At 45.0% G+C, this 17,928-nt stretch overlaps 1 protein-coding gene across 3 annotated transcripts in view; it reads left to right on the top strand.

The window, feature by feature from the left end:
* Window positions 1–17,928, top strand: part of LOC138807035 (Y+L amino acid transporter 2) — a 38,434-nt gene that overhangs the window by 18,232 nt on the left and 2,274 nt on the right. For all 3 annotated transcript variants that reach the window (XM_069992605.1, XM_069992604.1, XM_069992606.1), the window contains 7 exons: window positions 11,003–11,128; window positions 13,363–13,507; window positions 14,218–14,341; window positions 14,576–14,679; window positions 16,017–16,113; window positions 17,126–17,275; window positions 17,369–17,552. In XM_069992605.1, the coding sequence (XP_069848706.1) occupies window positions 11,003–11,128; window positions 13,363–13,507; window positions 14,218–14,341; window positions 14,576–14,679; window positions 16,017–16,113; window positions 17,126–17,275; window positions 17,369–17,552 (930 nt within the window). The remainder of the gene's footprint in view (window positions 1–11,002; window positions 11,129–13,362; window positions 13,508–14,217; window positions 14,342–14,575; window positions 14,680–16,016; window positions 16,114–17,125; window positions 17,276–17,368; window positions 17,553–17,928) is intronic.

Here is a 17,928-nt window from a genome sequence, read left to right on the forward strand (position 1 = left end):
ATTTCAGATTGCTGCCTAGCTGAAAAGATTGTTATGAGGAATAACTGAATCAACATGTATATAAGTGCTTCTTCCTATCTGATACATACTAAGTGCTCTATAATGTTATTTTTATAAATAATGCTGTTGTGATGATCTATGCATATAAATTATTCTAGAATATCTGCATATTTCTTAGGATAAAATTAAACAAGGGGAATCCTTGTGTCCAAGGGGATAAAGACACTCAAATCAAAGGACACAGATATGTATGATTTTTTCTTTGTTGATCATGGGGCTTGAACTCAGGGCCTGGATGCTGTTCCTGAGCCTCTTTGTGCTCAAGGCTAGTACAAGGCTACCACTTGAGCCACAGTGCCACTTCTGGCTTTTTCTTTCTTTATTTATTTTTTTTGTCAGTCGTGGGGCTGGAACTCTGGGCCTGGGTGCTGTCCCTCAGCTCTTCAGCTCAAGGCGAGCTACCACTTGAGCTACAGCGCCACTTCCGGTTTTCTGGTGGTTTATTGGAGATAGGAGTCTCACGGTCTTTCCTGCCCTGGCTGGCTTTGAACTGCGATCCTCAGCTCTCAACCTCCTGAGTAGCTAGGATTACAGGCATGAGCCACTGGTGCGCTGCTTTTTTCAAGTATTTATTGGCCATTTGTACTTGTTTTGAGAATTGTTCACTTCATCACACAATTTTTTTTTTTTCTAGTCCTAGGGCTTCAGGGCCTGACCACTGTCCCTGAGCTTTTTTTTTTGCTCAAGGCTAGCTTGAGCTACAGCACCACTTCCAGCTTTTTTCTGTTTATGTGATACTGAGGAATTGAACCCAGGGCTTCATGCATATTAGGCAAGTACTCTACCACTAAGCCACAACCCCAGCCCATACTGTGCTGTTTTGTAACTGTAGTTCTGTGGTATAATTTGAAATCAGCTATTATGACAAATTCAAGATTGTTCTTTGGCTTAGAATTGCTTTGACTCTTCAGAGTCTTTTGTGCTATTTTTTTGGTTGGTCGTGGGCCTGAACTCTGGGCCTGGGCACTTCCCTCAGCTCTTCAGCTCAAGGCTAGCTCTCCTCCACTTGAGCCACATAGTGCCACTTCTGGCTTTTTCTGCTTATGTGGTGCTGAGGAATTGAACCCAGGGCCTCATGCATTTGAGGCAAGCACTCTACTGAGCTACTTTCCCAGGCCCTCTTTTGTGCTTTTATATGACTCGTAGGATTGTTTTTTTTTTTTTTTTTTTCCCGGTTTCTGTGAAGAATGTCAATGGAATTAAGATTCTTTTTCTTGAAAAATCAAAAACTCTGACAACTTTGAACTCAAATTCCTGCCTGTTCCAATCAGCTAGATTATAGTAGCAGTTAATCCCCTTAAACGGATTAGACATTTCTCAGTCCATTGCAGTCTTCTGCTTCCTCTCATTTTAACCTAAGTTTTTTTTTGTCTTTGTCCATTCAGGTTACTTTCTTGGTCCCTGAAGGCACTGTTGCTGCAAACTCTAGCTGTACCCCACCACATTTCCAGGTTATACTAGTGGAGAGATCTAAGCAGCTTTAGGGGAATATCAGATTGTCTTAGAGTAGTGATTCGCAGAGGTGGGTTTGGCCCCAGGAGACATTGGACAATTTTTGGATAAATTTTTAGTGGATACTTCTACTGGAAGTTGGTATTGCTGGCATCTAGTGGAGTTAGAAATGTTGCTGAAAAGCTAGTACAGAACAGCCCACACAATAAAGACTTTCCCACTCCAAATATCAGTAGTGCTGCTGTTGAGAACCCATCCTACAGATTAACTTGTTTGTATACATTCTGGGGTCTTGGAATTTTCTGTGATAGATGATTAAGCTGCTGACAGAATGCTGCAAGCTTAAGCGCTGATACTCACTGGGACTCAACGGAACTGTAGAGAGGAATTGATTTTATTTTCCTTCCTTAGTTTTTTGGTTGGAGCGTATGATCCTCCAGCCTCTGCCTCCCAAGTGCTAGGATTACAGGTGGTGTACCAATATTCCTGGCACAATGATAGTTCTTAATAGCCTGGTGCTGCTGGTGGCTCACATCTGTAATCCTAGCTACTCAGGACATTGAGATCTAAGGACCCTGGTTCAAAGCTAGTCTGGGCAGGAAAGTCAGTGAGAGTCTTATTTCCAGTTAACTACAATAGGAAGCTAGAAGTAGGGCTGGGAATGTGGTTTAGTGGTAGAGTGCTTGCCTAGCATTCATGAAGTCCTGGGTTCAATTCCTCAGTAACACATAAACAGAAAAGCCAGAAGTGGTGTTGTGGCTCAAGTGGTAGAGTGCTAGCCTTAAGCAAAAGAGAGCTCAGGGACAGTGCCCAGGCCCTGAGTTCAAGCCTCAAGACTGGTACAAAAAAAAAAAAGGAGCTAGAAGTGGAGCTGTGGCTCAAGTGGTAGAGCACTTGCTATGAGCAAAAAGAGCTCAGTGACAGGCCCTGAGTTTAAGTCCAGACTAACACACACACACACACACACACACACACACACACACACACACACACACACACACACACACGATAGTTCTTAGGAATATAGGGTCTCCTCATTGGTTACTAGCTAACAGTATTTTATTTTTATTTTTGCCAATCCTGGGTCATGAACTCAAGGCCTGGGCACTGTCCCTAAGCTTCCTTTTTGTTCATGGCTAGCACTTTACCACTTGATTCACAGTGTCACTTCTGGCTTTTTCTGTTTATGTGGTACTGAGGAATCAAACCCAGGGCTTTATGCGTACTAGGCAAACACTGTACCCTTAAGCCACATTCCCAGCTCTACCAACAGTATTCTTTTTAACCTGGTTCCGAGGATTGTAAGAGCCTAATATTTGATTTGACTTTAGAAGGATGACATTTCTGGCTTATATGTTGCCAGTGCACATCCTGTGTGTGTGTGTGTGTGTGTGTGTGTGTGTGTGTGTGTGTGTGTGTGTGTGTGTGTGTGCAGGTTCTAGAGCTTGAACTCAGAACCTCTCTCGCTTTTTGCCAGTCCTGGGGCTTGTGTGTGTGTGTGTGTGTGTGTGTAGGTTCTAGAGCTTGAACTCAGAACCTCTCTCGCTTTTTGCCAGTCCTGGGGCGTGTGTGTGTGTGTGTGTGTGTGTGTGTGTGTGTGTGTGCAGGTTCTAGAGCTTGAACTCAGAACCTCTCTCGCTTTTTGCCAGTCCTGGGGCTTATTCAGGGTCTCGGCACTGTCCCTGAGCTTCTCTTGCTGAAGGTTAGCACTCTACCACTTGAGCCACAGCACCACTTCTGGCTTATTCTGTTTATGTGGTACTGAGAAATAGAACCCAGGGCTTTATGCGTGCACTCCATACTAAGCCATATTCCCAGGTGAACCTCTCTCTTTTGCTTGGCTTTTTTGCTCAAAGCTGGTGTTATTACTTGAGACATACCTCCACTTCTGGCTTTTTGCTAGTTAATAAGAGATAAGAGCTTCTTGGATTTGTCTGTTCCACTTCGCTTTAAAGAGTCATCTTCAGATCTTAGTCTTATGAGTTGTAGGGTTATAGGCATGAGCCATTTGTTCCCTGCCCTGAATATCTTGCCCTGGTCTCCTGCTTTAGACTCACAACTAGTCAGGGTTTTGATTTAGAAAGAGGTATTTTCCCCTCCTTTGGGTCAGTTATTTTCATGGATAGACAGCCCTCATGTTTTGAGAGTTACACAGACCTAAGGAGAACTGGGTCTTCATCTTATTTAGAATATTCTGATAATAAGACTAAATGTATTTGTATGATAAAAAACAAAGATACTTTTGTGTGTGTGTGTGTGTGCCTGGAATTGAACCCAGGACCTTTACACATGCTAAGCATGTACTCTCCCATTGAGCTGTACCTCAACTCCAAGTGGGTGTTTTTTTTTTTCATGTGGTCTCAAATTCCTGAGTGCAAACCTATGCACAAATGATCCTCCTCAGCCTGCAGCTGGGAGGACAGATTACAACACCAGGATCTTCTTTAAGAATAGTTTAAAAATATACATAAAAGTATGCATGTACATTAGATAGATAATCATGCATAGGCTAAGGACATCTGGATTCCAGATGTCCATTTGGTAGGCCTGACCTTCCATGGACTGTTTTAGAACACTTACTGTTGTTGTGTAGGGCTGTACACTGTCCTCAAATGCCTGTTAACCACACCCTGTCTGTTTGTGGGAGGGAATGGGGAGCTGTGACGCTTAGCATAGCTAGGACTACGGCTTCAGATTTCCCAGCCACCTCCTTGTGTAGGAGATGCAATTCTATCAGGAGGTACATGTATTATTCAGGATTAGTTTGGATTTCATGCAACAGGAAACCTAAGGCAACATAACTGAAACACTGAAGTTTATTCCTCTCATACGTTAAATTAGGGAAGCTAGAAGGACAGCTTCAAAAATGCATCAGCAATCCAAGTTCCTTCCTTCTCTTTTACATCTCTGCTGTCCTCAGCATGACTTTTAGCCATGACCTAAGGTGGCTACTCAAACTCCTGATGTCGTGTCTTCCTTAGGAAACATAAAGAAAAACATACTTCCTTCAGAGGTGCTTGCTTGCGTGAGTGTGTTCATGTGTGTGTGTGTGAGAGAGAGAGAGAGAGAGAGAGAGACAGACAGACAATCATGAGGCTTGAATCTGGGTGCTGTCCCTGAGTTTTTGTGCTCAAGGATAGCATTCTACCCCTTGAGCCATAGCTCCGCTCCACTTCCAGCTTTTTTGGTGCTTAAATGGAGACAAGAATCTCACAGACTTTCCTGCCCAGGCTGGCTTTGAATCATGATCCTTGGATCTCAGCCTCCTGAGTGGCTAGGATTACAGGTATGAGCCACCAGCACCCCATAGAGAGGGGTTACAATTACTTGAACAAGGTAATGAGTACATTTCTTATCAAGCATTGTTGCCTCCTCCTTTGTTTCCCCTTCCCATCCCTTCTCATCTCCCCCCCTCCCCCCCTCCCTGACCCCTCCACCCAAAGAAGTGCTTCTTGAAGTCTTATATGAAACATCTTTTTACAATCCCCTTGGGTGGGGTTGGTTAGTGTTAGTTTCTTTGCCATAACTACTTGTGAGGGAAGCTGGGGAGTTGTTTTAGTCATGACTTCAGTTAAAATTCCTATGAAGGAAGAAAAGAGAGAGTAAATACTGGAAGATGATTTGCAAGTCTCTACCACAGAGAGTGTTTGGGGATTTATTTCTGTTTAGAGGTTGTGTTTGGATCTGCTATTAGAGTATACTTTCGTGGCAACAAGTTGAATAACCAGAACTTGAGTAATCAAGCTGGTAGTGTACTTGAAGTCCTCAGTTTGATTTCGCAAAAACTCTCTCTCTCTCTCTCTCACACACACACACACACACACACCAATAAAGCAAACAAGTAAATAACCACAAAAACAGCAAGCTCCAAGACATGCTTGGAGACCCTCATAGAAGATGAAAATGCAATCAGGAGAAGAAGGAAGACTTAGGATATGAACTGTAACTGTGAAATCTGAGCATCTGGCCTCAAGGTTTGGCTCTGCTATCTTAGTTTGTGCTCTGATAAAGCTTGGGGAGCTAAATGGCTAAGTTTTGGCTGGCATGGAGGGTTATGGCTCAGGTGGTGAGATTTTATTTATTCTTCCTTTTTGTATATACACACACACACACATATTATAAAGGTGATGTACAGAGGGGTTCCAGTTACTTAAGTGAGGACCTTTTATTTCTTAGAGTCTGGGAAATAGCCCAGGGACTTGGCATCTGCTTGGCAGACTATGTTCTCTGGCAGGACTGAGAGTAGGATGAGGCAACCTATGTGCCTGGGGCTGGTCTTAAAGGATATACTCACTCTCAGGTTCCTGGACTTGGTCCACTAGAGTGAGTGCTCCTTACGCTATGTACCCTAGACACCTGCTTCTTTCACACTGCTCCTGGCCCTAGCAACACATCTTGGCTAATTAACTACTTTCATGAATAAAGAAGCATAATGTACATGGTAAATAAGTAAAAGTATAAAGATGAGTCAGTAGCCCAGTGTTGGTGGCTCATGCCTATAATCTAGCTACTCAGGAGGCTGATATCTAGAGGACTGAGGTTCAAAACCAGCCCAAGCAGGAAAGTTCTGTGAGATTCTTTTTTTTTTTTTTTTTTGCCAGTCATGGGGCCTGAACTCTGGGCCTGGGCACTGTCCCTCAGCTCTTCAGCTCAAGGCTAGTGCTCTACCACTTGAGCCACAGCACCACTTCCAGCTTTTTCTGCTTATGTGGTGCTGAGGAATCGAACCCAGGGCCTCATGCATGCAAGGCAAGCACTCTACCACTGAGCCACCTTCCCAGCCCCTGTGAGATTCTTATCTCAGTTAATCTTCAGAAAACTAGAAGTGGAACTGTGGCTCAAAGTGATAGAGTACTAACTTTGAGCAAAAGAGCTCAAGGACTGTGCCCAGGTCCTGATTTCAAGCCCCATGACCGACCAAAGGGAAAGAAAAAAGACAAATAAGTGAAAATATAAAGAGTATACTGTGAAAAAATTTCCTAGCACCTGATAAGATCCTTCCTTCCTTCCTTCCTTCCTTCCTTCCTTTCTTTCCTTTCCTTTCTGTCTTTTCTTTCTTTCTGGTCTTGCTTCTTGTTAGGCAGGCATTCTACCACTGGAACCATATCCCTAGCCCTTTTGACTTGTTTTTGCCCAGGCCAGCCTGGACCATGATCTCCCTATTTATGTCTCTCTTGTAGCTGTTAAGATAGTGTGAGCCATCCATTATTCATTGTCTCTCCAGATCTTTAGTTTTCCTCTGTAGAGACAGGCTTGCTGACCCAGCCTCAGTCTTCCAAGCAATTCCCAGCTGATGAGGTACTTTTGTATTCATCCAGCTAGTCATGGAATGAGTCCTTCAGGGATGACCATGAGTAACCGCTTTCATTCATTAGAGTGGTTACTGGATTTCCACTCAGTGCTGTCTGTACTTATGTGTGCATAGAGAATCAACCCTGCAGGAAACGTGCTGTAGGATGGAGGGAAGAAGTGAGACATAATGCCTGGTATTATAGGCAGAGGAGCATTTCTGAGGCTATAAACAAGCTTGGTGAGCCAGTTTCTCTCTATAAACATATCCATTTTTCCATGTCTCCATTTGACACTTTTTTTTTTTTTTGGTCTCTTCTCCCTCCTATTCTCTCCTGGTTTTTTGTTTTTGTTTTTTTTTTTTTTTTTTTGGTCATGGGGCTTGAACTCTGGGTCTGGGCGCTGTCCCTCAGCTCTTTAGCTCAAGGCTAGCGCTCTACCACTTGAGCCACAGCACCACTTCCGGCTTTTTCTGTTTATGTGGTGCTGAGGAATCGAACCCAGGGCCTCATGAATGCAAGGCAAGCATTCTACCACCGAGCCACAGCCCAGGTGTGTGTGTGTGTGTGTGTGTGTGTGTGTGTGTGTGTGTGTGTGTGTGTGTGTGTGTGTGTGTGTGTGTGTGTGTGTGTGTGTGTGTGTGTGTCTGTCTGTCTGTCTGTCTGTCTGTCTGTCTGTCTGTATCTCTGTGTCTGTGTCTGTCTGTGTTTATTTTTTTGTCGTCATGGGGCTTGAACTCTGGGCCAGGACATTGTCCCTTTGCTATCTGTGTTTGGTCTTAATCTGTCTCATTCTCAAAACTGTATGCCTTCTCACTTCTGCTTCTCTTTGTAGTCTTGCTTCTTTTTTCTGTTCCTGTTACTAAGGGCTTGTATTTTTTTTTCTTTTCTTTTTTCTTTTTTTTTGGGTCCAGTCATGGGGCCTGAACTCTGGGCCTGGGCGCTGTCCCTCAGCTCTTCAGCTCAAGGCTAGCGCTCTACCACTTGAGCCACAGCGCCACTTCGGCTTTTTTCTTTTTGTTTATGTGGTGCTGAGGAATCAAACCTAGGGCCTCGAGCATGCAAGGCAAGCGCTCTACCACTAAGCCACCTTCCCAGCCCCCTCTTTTTTCTTTTTTCTTTTTTTATGCCAGTCCTAGGATTTAAACTCAGGGCCTAGTTGCTGTCTCTGAGCCTCTTTGTGCTCAAGGCTAGGGCTCTACCACTTGAGCCACAGCATCACTTCCGGCTTTTTTTTTCCTGCTTATGTGGTGCTGAGGAATCGAACTCAGGGCCTCATGCGTGCAAGGCAAGCGCTCTACCTTCCCAGCCACCTTCTCAGCCCACTTCCGGCTTTTTCTGAGTAGTTCATTGGAGATAAGAGTCTCACAGACTTTTCTGCCTGGCCTGGCTTTGAATTACGATTCTTAGATCTCAGCCTCCTGAGTAGCTAGGATTAAAGGTATGAGCCACCAGCACCCAGCTGTTTTTGACTTGTCATTCTTGCCTTTTGGTGTAGCCCAATACTATGAAGACTTTGTTTCTTGGCATTCTGAGTCTAAGGGCAGTTCCATGGAGAGACAATCTCCTAGGCCAGACTTGGGCTCATTATCTGGTCTGAATGATGATGAGGGAAGTGGGAACAATTCCCAAGTGTAGAATGTTAGCTTAGCATACTCAAGGCCAGAGTTTGATCCCTAGCTCTGCAAAGATACCAGGACACCTCTCCCTTCCCCACACAACTAGCAAAAGCAAAACCCAAAACCAAAACAAGGGGCTGAGCAAGTAGTACCTCAGAATGTACTTATTATATTGCACGTGGGCCTGTGGATTACTGTGAATTGCTGGTTTTCTGCCTGTGTTAGCTCGTCTAGGCTATTCCACACAGAGAACTTGGCTCAGCAGTTTAGGAGTTTCTTCCTGACACTCTTGGCTGCTGTCCCCCACCTCCACCCCATATAATTGTTATTAGTGAACACCTGTATTACTTACCAGTGTGGTGAGTGAAGCTCTTGAAACACTGTGGAGGCCATTACTACCATGTGTTCATTTTCACAGCTGGCCCTGGAGTGCTTCCGTTCTTTTGAAAGGAGGAATGTCTATCTTTCTGAAAATTTGCTTGCCGCAGGGAATTGGCCATTTAATGAGAGTCATCAACGCCTTAATTCCAGCCACCGTTCATTCGTTTTCTTTTTTGCTGAGAAATAGTTTAAAAGAATGCATTATGCTTTTATTGCCCTCTGGAAATTTATGATCTTGGGGTAACAAAACCTAACAACGTGTGTGTGAGAGAGAGAGAGAGGGAGGGGGAGGGGGATGAGGAGGGGGAGAGGGAGAGGGGGATCTCATGGCAACAGATGTCCACAGGACAACAGCCCTAGACACTGAGCTGTGCTGTGGAGAGTAGAGAACTCCAGAGGGTGGCAGGTAAATTTAGGAAAGTTTTCCTAGTGGCTGAGCCAGACTTGGAAGTAGGCATAGCTAAGGCAGCAGGAGGAGGTAAGGGAGGGTATTTCTTTTGTGTTATATCTGGTGTGAGCCACTGGAGCCTGGCTGTGTTTTTTGACTTGTTGTCAAAGTAGGCAATGTAGGTACAAGTGGCCAAGAGGATGGGCCTGACAGCTTTTGTGATAACATTTGAGTGCATCTTTAAGTTCCCTTTTTCAAGGTTAGCAGCAGTATTTGGAGGTACCACTGTTTTTTACTGTAGAACTCCAATGGGGGCAAGGTGCTAGATCCTCTACATAGGGCCAGTATATCACTGAGGTGCATAAGGAATGAGCTGGAGCTTAAGGCAGCACTGCTGATATGAACCTTGGGAGCACTTGGTAAACTCATTTATCCATGGACCTCCCTGAGAGGTTTGGATAAGGACTGTGGGTACTTACCAGTGATCTTTTGGGCTTAGGAATGATAGTTTGATAGATAGTTAACCCCTTTTTAGCCTCAATTTTCTTTCTTTCTTTCTTTTTTTTTTTTTGTCAGTTGTGGGATTTGAACTCTGGGCCTGAGTACTGTCCCTCAGCTCTTCAGCTCAAGGCTAGACCACTTGAGCCACAGCACCACTTCCAATTTTCTGGTGGTTTATTGGAGATAAGAATTTCACAGCTTTTCCTGCCTGGGCTGCCTTTGAACTGCATCCTCAGATCTCAGCCTGAGTAGCTAGGATTACAGGTGTGAGCCACCGGCACCTGGCCTCAGTTTTCTTATCTATAAAATGGAAATAGAAATATTTATATTTTGGGGTTTGTGAGAATTGATTGAGGGGAGTATATATGAGGTTGTCAATTACATAACAGATTTTTTTTTTAGCACTTACATACAAAACATTGTCTCATGGAAGTGTAGAGCTGAGGCTTAAGTGGTAGAATGCTCGCCTTGAGCAGAAAAAAAAAAGAAAAAAAGTTCATGGATAGCAATCAGGTCCTGAGTTCAAGTCCTAGAACTGACACAAAAACAAAACAAAACAATCAACTAAAAGAGCCCCCAAACATTGTCTAATTCCTCAGTAATCAATCGTCTGCATTCAAATCTACCTAACTTATTAATGTATTTATAGGCCCTCTCTAATGTCCATAGAGAGAGCTCTTGTGCCTCTTGTACATTTTTTTTTTTTTTTTTTTGTCAGTCGTGGGGCTTGAACTCTGGGCCTGGGTGCTGGCCCTCAACTCAAGGCGAGCATTCTACCGCTTGAGCCACAGTGGCACTTCCAGTTTTCTAGTGGTTTTATTGGAGATAAGAGTCTCTGGGACTTTCCTGCCTGGGCTGGCTTTGAACCGTGATCCTTAGATCTCAGACTCCTGAGTAGCTAGGATTGCAGGTATGAGCCACCAGCACCCAGCTCTTGTACAATTCTTTTTCCCAAGACTGGGACTTGAACTCAGTTCCTGACACTTGCTCATTGGCTGGCACTCTACCAACTGAACCAACCCCTCTTGTTTGTACTTTGACACCTTGGGAGGGAATCTGGATGGAGAAGATTGGGTGAAATGAAGTCAACCCTTTTTGAGTGTGAGGAGAATTTCCAAAAACAATTCTGGCTATCAGAATGTTTGAATATAAGTTCATACATGCTTTTGTATTTTTGGATGTCAACGGTGTTGGGATATTCATGGGTGCTCTCAGCTAGGGCAGGTCCCCCTGTTTTCCTTTTGTGAAGAAGGTCAGGAGTAATGTTTTCTGTGAAAAGTAACTTGCCAGTAACGTTATGGTTTTCCTCCTAGGTCTGCTGACATTTGTAAACTGTGCTTACGTCAAGTGGGGCACACGAGTGCAGGACATGTTCACTTACGCCAAGGTCCTGGCGCTCATTGCCATCATTGTCATGGGCCTTGTTAAACTGTGCCAGGGTAAGATGGGCTTGATGTGGGAAGGAAGTGGATGTTCCAGGATTTCCTTTGGTTCCCTAAGGAAGATTTGGGGGACACTACTAGCTTTATTGCTCAGCTCTTTCTGTGTTATGCTAGTGTGTGTCAGTGAGTGCAAGATATGGCCATATATCTCTTCCTGGATTTTGTGGGCCAGGCCGGCTTGGCTAACTGGAAATATTGTACCAACTCTCAGGGCAGTTGGAAGCATTGAAGGAAGCCAGCCACAGGCACAGGAGCTTGTGAAACTTTGGTCATAATTGGGCCACAGAAGCCATCTGGAGGTGGGGGTGGGGGTACTGGATAGAGGGGTCTCTGGTTTTGGTCTATGACAGCAGGGTGGGAGCAAGTAGGAAAACTTAGTCTTCCTATAGAAGGGTGACAGGGTGTGTGTGTGTGTGTGTGTGTGTGTGTGTGTGTGTGTGTGTGTGTGTGTGTGTGTGTGTGTGTGTGTGTGTGTGTGTGTGTGTGTGTGTGTGTGTGTGTGTGTGTGTGTGTGTGTGTGTGTATTCTGGGAGCTTGGCTTTGTGGTTATTTTACAGCTTTCACTTTTCATCTGGATTTGGGTTCAGCATTCCTCCTCAAGCCAGCTCACTGAGCAAAATAACAGAATATTGTGAAATTGGCACTGCTTTTCTGCATGTTGGCTTTGCAGAGCTTTTCATTTCTGGATCAGAGCACACTGAATTGACCATGAGAGTAATAGGCTTCCCATAATCTCTTTGGCTCAAAAGGGAAATCCTAAGGATCTTCAGCCAAGGATTTCTCCCTCATTTAACAGCCCCTTCCTCTAGATGATCAGACTCTAAATGCAGCTGTGTTTAAAATAACCTGGAGAGCTGAGCCCCTCAACTCAATCTCTGGTTGGCTTTAAGTCTAAAAGGTTGTATTTATTTATTTGTTTGTTTGTTTGTTGTCATGGGGCTTGAACTCAGGGCCTGGGTTCTGTCCCTGAGCTTTTCTGTTCAAGGCTAGCACTTTACTACTTTGAGCCACAGCTCTACTTTTGGTTTTCTGGTGGTTAATTGTGGATAAGAGTCTCATGGACTTTCCTGCTTGGGCTGGCTTGGAGTCACAATCCTCCAGTCTCAGTCTCCAGAGTAGTTTGGATTGTAGGTGTGAGGCACCAGTGCCCAGTTTGTTTTTATTTTTGTGGTACTGGGGATTAAACCAGGGCCCCATGAATACTATACAAATGCTTGATCATCAAGCTATACCTCAGCGAAAAGCTGTGTTTTTATGAAGTGCCCTAGGGGATTCTTAGGCAGTTGGTACAGGATCTGAGTTCTGGACTATGCTCATGCCAAGTAAGTGCAGGCAGCCATCTAGATGTCCCCAGAGTCTCAGGAGCATCTTGGGGTCAAATTGGATTGTTGAGCAATCAACATAGACCTCAAGATAAACCTCAGGGAACCACTGCTATGTACAGCGCCTGACAGCTCTGGAGAACAGGAGTCTTTGTGTTCTTTGCTCTTGCTGCATACCTAGCCTTTTTGCCACAATGAGATCTGGGTCTATCTTTCTACAGAGGTCAGTAACAAGTTCCCTTAGAAGGCTGAGTCTTTGTTAAAACCCCTAATGTGTTCAGGAGATCTCTGTGTATTTTGGTGCTGCCCCTGGGCTTCAGGTCTGCAGTCTCCAGATGCCTTTAGGGAGAAGGACATATAGGTATCTTGGCCTGAGCTGGCCCCCTGAAGAGTGGGGGGGACCCAGTATGAGATAAGAAAACCTCAGTTACTCTTAGCTTGTAATTACAATTTCCTGTCTCTATCAACCTGCACCCACTGCTAATAGAGCAGTGGTCTGTGAGACTAATAAACCCAGGTGACCAAATTGTGTCGTGATCTGAGGGGAACAGCTACTGGTGTTAGAAAAAAATCAGAACAAGGCACATCAGCCAGGAAGAACTTTATTTTTCTGAGATTGTCCAGTTTTCCTGAAGAGATAGGAACTTTTCTGAGTGAACAGATGGGGTGGTAATAAAGTGTGGGGGAAAACTTGGGGCTGTTGTTCTTTTGGTGTTAAATAACGTTTTTTTTTTCTTTCCCGTTTTCCCTTTTTGTTTGCCCCTCTTTATCTTCCTTCCCCTCCTTCCTTTCTTCATGTTTCCTTCCTCTGTCCTTTCTCCTCATCCTTCCTCTTCTCCATATATTTTCCATGTCTTTTCCTCAACCTCTTCCTTTTCCCTGAATCCCCATCTGTCTTTGCCTCCATAGGACACTCTGGGCACTTCATGAACTCCTTTGAGGGTTCCTCCTGGGATATGGGGAACCTCTCTCTTGCCCTCTACTCTGCCCTCTTCTCTTATTCAGGTTGGGACACCCTTAATTTTGTAACAGAAGAAATAAAAAACCCAGAAAGGTAAAGGCAAAAATCATACTTTCACTCTCCAACTTGACTGAAACTCCTGCTGTAGTGGGTGCACTTGCCCTGAACACACCTCCTCCCTCTGCCTCTCATCCTATTTTCCTGTTCATCCTTCTCCAGTTAGGAGAGATCAAGAGGTAGGATAGGAGTGAGTGAAAGTAGGAAGGCCCTTGGCTCATGTTCCCACTGGAGAGCCCCAGGGTCCTCCTTAGAGGAGAAGTCAGCAGCAGACTCAGCTGGGGCTGAGCTCTCAGGGCCTTGTAATCTCAGCCAGTGCTGAGATGACAAATGGCAGAACTTGAGTTTCTTTTGGCCAGCTGGGTTCCATAGCCTAGCTTCTAGTCCCCAGAGATCAGAGATGCATGAACATAAAGTTCTGTGGGACTCATTGGATTTATTGTGGCAAGGAGCTATCTTCATAGGAAAAGTGCTCCTCCCTCCTTGCCTCTGATCCCTTTTCTCTCTCCCTCTCTTCCTGTCCCTTTCTCTTATCTTTCACCCTCTCTCTTTCTCTTACTCAGTAGAAAGAGCCTATGGGCATAAGATACATACCCACCTTGGGATATAAGGTGAAGAGGAGCCAGCCTCAAAGACCCAGTGGCCAATAAACTGTTAAATGTTAAAACCTTCCAGTGGATACTTGATGAACCTTGGTTCCCAGGAGAGGTTGGTTTTAGGTGGTCCTATTTCCCTTGTCCTAACAGAAATTTGCCCTTGGCCATTGGGATTTCTATGCCAATTGTGATGCTCATCTACATCCTGACCAACGTTGCCTATTACACAGTGCTGAGCATTTCAGATGTCCGTAATAGTGATGCTGTGGCTGTGGTGAGTCTCTTGGGATCCTCAAATGAGGATCATCAGCTCATGATATCTAGCCCCACTAAATGACCCTCTTTCTCTCTTTCTCTCTGCAGCCAGACCAGCTCTGTAGTATGAGGGGATAAGTCTAGGGCAGAGGGTGGGTTGCTTAGCAATGACTGCTTTTGACCTAATATCATACATGTAGGCTGATTCCAAACTTTGTCCTGTGTTGAATGTCCTCCTGTGCTTTGTCCCCAGACATTTGCTGACCAGACGTTTGGCATGTTCAGTTGGACCATCCCTATTGCGGTTGCTCTGTCCTGCTTTGGGGGCCTTAATGCATCTATCTTTGCTTCATCAAGGTACTGAGCGTCAACTTTACCAATGATAGACATATATAAACACACACACACACACACACACACACACACACACACACACATTCTTACTATATGGACCCCGGCTAGCCTTAAACTTATGATTCTCCTGATTCAGACTTTTGAGTGCTGGAATTACAGGCATGTGCCACCATGTCCAGATGCAATCCTGAATTCTCACTAGCCAACTCAAACTTTTGCCCTATCATGTCTTTTCTGGTGGTGTCATCAGCTCCTGGGGTTCTTCCTGCCTAATAAGTGAGTGCTCTCTATGCAGTTGGAGGCTACTTTGGATGATACTTCACATACATTGGTCATTTTCCCAGCTGGTAGAGAATTTTATTTTTTTATTTTTATATTGCCAGTCCTGGGGCTTGAACTCAGTTACTGGGCACTGTCTCTGAGCTTCTTTTGCTCAAGGGTAGCACTCTACCACTTGAGCCACAGCACCACTTCCAGCCTTTTCTACTTACATGGTACTGAGGAATCGAACCCAGGGCTTCATGCATGCTAGGGAAGCACTCTACCACTGAGCCACATTCCCAGCCTGGTGGAGTGTTTTAGATATGGAGAGGAGGCCTGGGTTGTCTCTGATCCCCTAGTTCACCGTAGTCTATCATATATGAAGTCATGGAAGGGCACAGACACTGCTTTTATTTTTTGGTTAGTTGTGGGGCTTGAACTCAGGGCCTGGGCGCTGTCCCTCAGCTCTTCAGCCAGGTGAGCACTCAACCACTTGAGCCACAGCGCCACTTCTGGTTTTCTGGTGGTTGGTTGGATATAAGAGTCTCATGGACTTTGCTGTCTGGGCTGGCTTTGAACCATGATCCCCAGATCTCAGCCTCCTGAGTAGCTAGGATTATAGACGTGAGCCACTGACGCCCGGCTGCCCTTCTTTTTAAAAGCCATGTAAATTTACAAATTTATTTACAAACTTGCAAATAGCAGAGTGAGGGTGGTACTGGTTGGATGGGTTGGGGTGCTGGTAGGTGATGCCAGGATGCAGCATCAATGGGATGTTGGGGAGGTATTTGGTTGTGGGAGTGTCTGTGAAGGATAGTTGAGTTTCACTGCTGAGGATTGGGAGAGGGGTGGGCAGTGGATAATGAATGGTAGCATGGTACACTCCAAGTAGTGGTGAGTTGCTAATAGTTGAAGAGGGTAGAGATGTGGGTATTAATGGATAATGGGCTAGGCATGCATGGAGTCTGAAAGACTGTCCCCTGCTATTTCTGGGGCTCTGAGACTAGTTTATCTAAGTAAGGAATATGGTTATGTGGTTGAGTAAAAGGATCCTGCTGACACATTTCTTATCTGTACAGGTTGTTTTTTGTGGGCTCCCGTGAGGGCCACCTCCCAGACCTTCTGTCTATGATCCACATTGAGCGTTTCACACCCATTCCTGCCTTATTGTTCAATGTAAGCTGTGCTCACAGAGGGTGGGGGTTTGGGCATATTTATGCAGGGTTCTTTCTAATTTGCACTAAAGTGTTTTATAGATAGGCCTTATTCCAAGATTTGAAAACCATCTGTCTATCTGCACATATTTTCTTTATGCAGTGCTAGGGATGGAACCTAGGCCTTCTTCCACTTGCTAGGCAAGTGTTCTACCACTGAACTGTACTCCAAACTCCTCCACTATTTCTCTCTCTCTCTCTCTCTCTCTTTGATAAAATCTTTCTGTGTAGCTTAGATTGACCTTACACTTTAGATTTTTCTTTCTTTCTTTTTTTTCCTTCTACTTTAGATCTTTCTGTTTCAGCCTCCTGAGTGCTGGAATTAGACATATACCACTAAGCTTGACCATTTTTCTTTCTTTTTCTTTTTTTTTTTTTTTTGGGGGGGGTCCGGTCATGGGGCCTGAGCTCTGGGCCTGGGCGCTGTCCCTCAGCTCTTCAGCTCAAGGCTAGCGCTCTACCACTTGAGCCACAGCACCACTTCCGGCTTTTTTCTTTTTGCTTATGTGGTGCTGAGGAATCGAACCCAGGGCCTCATGCATGCAAGGCAAGTGCTCTACCACTGAGCCACCTTCCCAGCCTGACCATTTTTCTTAATACAGAGGGTCCTTCCATGTTTCTGCAGAATAGGATCTTTTTGCCTTAAGTTGTGTTATTTTGAGGGAAAAAGATAGATGGGAATATTATGTTTGCTTGACATTTAGGCAAATTGGACCTTGTCCTAAGACTTCAGTCCCTGATCCGTCCTCTAAGATCCCTTTGAGAGGGTGACTTCTGTCTTCTCTCCAAGTGGGTATGGATTAATTTTGCTTTTAGGCAGTTTTAAAGCCACAGGACATTGTGATGCTTGGAGGCCTTTCTTCCATTTATGTCCTAAGTATTTGAGACCCAGGTGTAAGATGATTGGATGTAGAGTCTCTGGGTTGGCTGGAGGTGACAATGCTCACTCCTCTTCCCCATTATCTCCTCCACAGTGCACCATGACACTCATCTACCTCATTGTGGAGGACGTTTTCCTTCTCATCAACTACTTCAGCTTCAGCTACTGGTTCTTTGTGGGCCTTTCTGTTGTCGGACAACTCTACCTTCGTTGGAAGGAGCCCGAGCGGCCCCGGCCTCTCAAGGTCAGGTTTAGAGGGGTGGGCCCTTTCTCCAAGGTACCTTCTTGCTTATGGCTTGTACCATCATCTCATATATCTCATTTCCCTCCATTTTAGCTGAGCCTGTTTTTTCCCATTGTGTTCTGCCTATGCTCCATGTTTCTGGTGATCGTGCCCCTCTTCAGTGACGCCATCAATTCTCTCATTGGCATTGGGATTGCCCTGTCTGGGGTCCCTGTCTACTTCATGGGTGTTTACCTGCCAGAGTCCCGGAGGCCATTGTTTATCCGGAATGTCCTGGGTGAGTGTCTGCTCCATTACTCACTAGCTATGTCAGCATGGGTACCCACATACTTCTCTTTTGATCCTTTTTGTTGGTGGGTTGTTGGTCGTGGAACTTGAACTCTAGCCCTGGGTGATGTCCCTGCTCAAGGCAAGCATTCTACCACTTGAACCACAGAGCCACTTCCGGTTTTCTGGTCATTAATTGGAGCTAAGAATCTCACTGACTTTACTGCCCAGGCTGGCTTTGAACTGAGAACCTCAGATCTCAGCCTCCTGAGTAGCTAGGATTACACGCGGTGTAGCCACTGGTGCCCTGCTTCTCTTTTGATCTTGACACAATTAGTGTCCTATTCTGGGTTAAACTATGCCACTCACCTGGGAAGACAAGGAGT

Source organism: Dipodomys merriami, unplaced genomic scaffold (genome assembly GCF_024711535.1).
Source record: "Dipodomys merriami isolate MVZ:Mamm:240054 unplaced genomic scaffold, mDipMer1.0.p SCAF_41, whole genome shotgun sequence".
NCBI lineage: Eukaryota > Metazoa > Chordata > Mammalia > Rodentia > Heteromyidae > Dipodomys > Dipodomys merriami.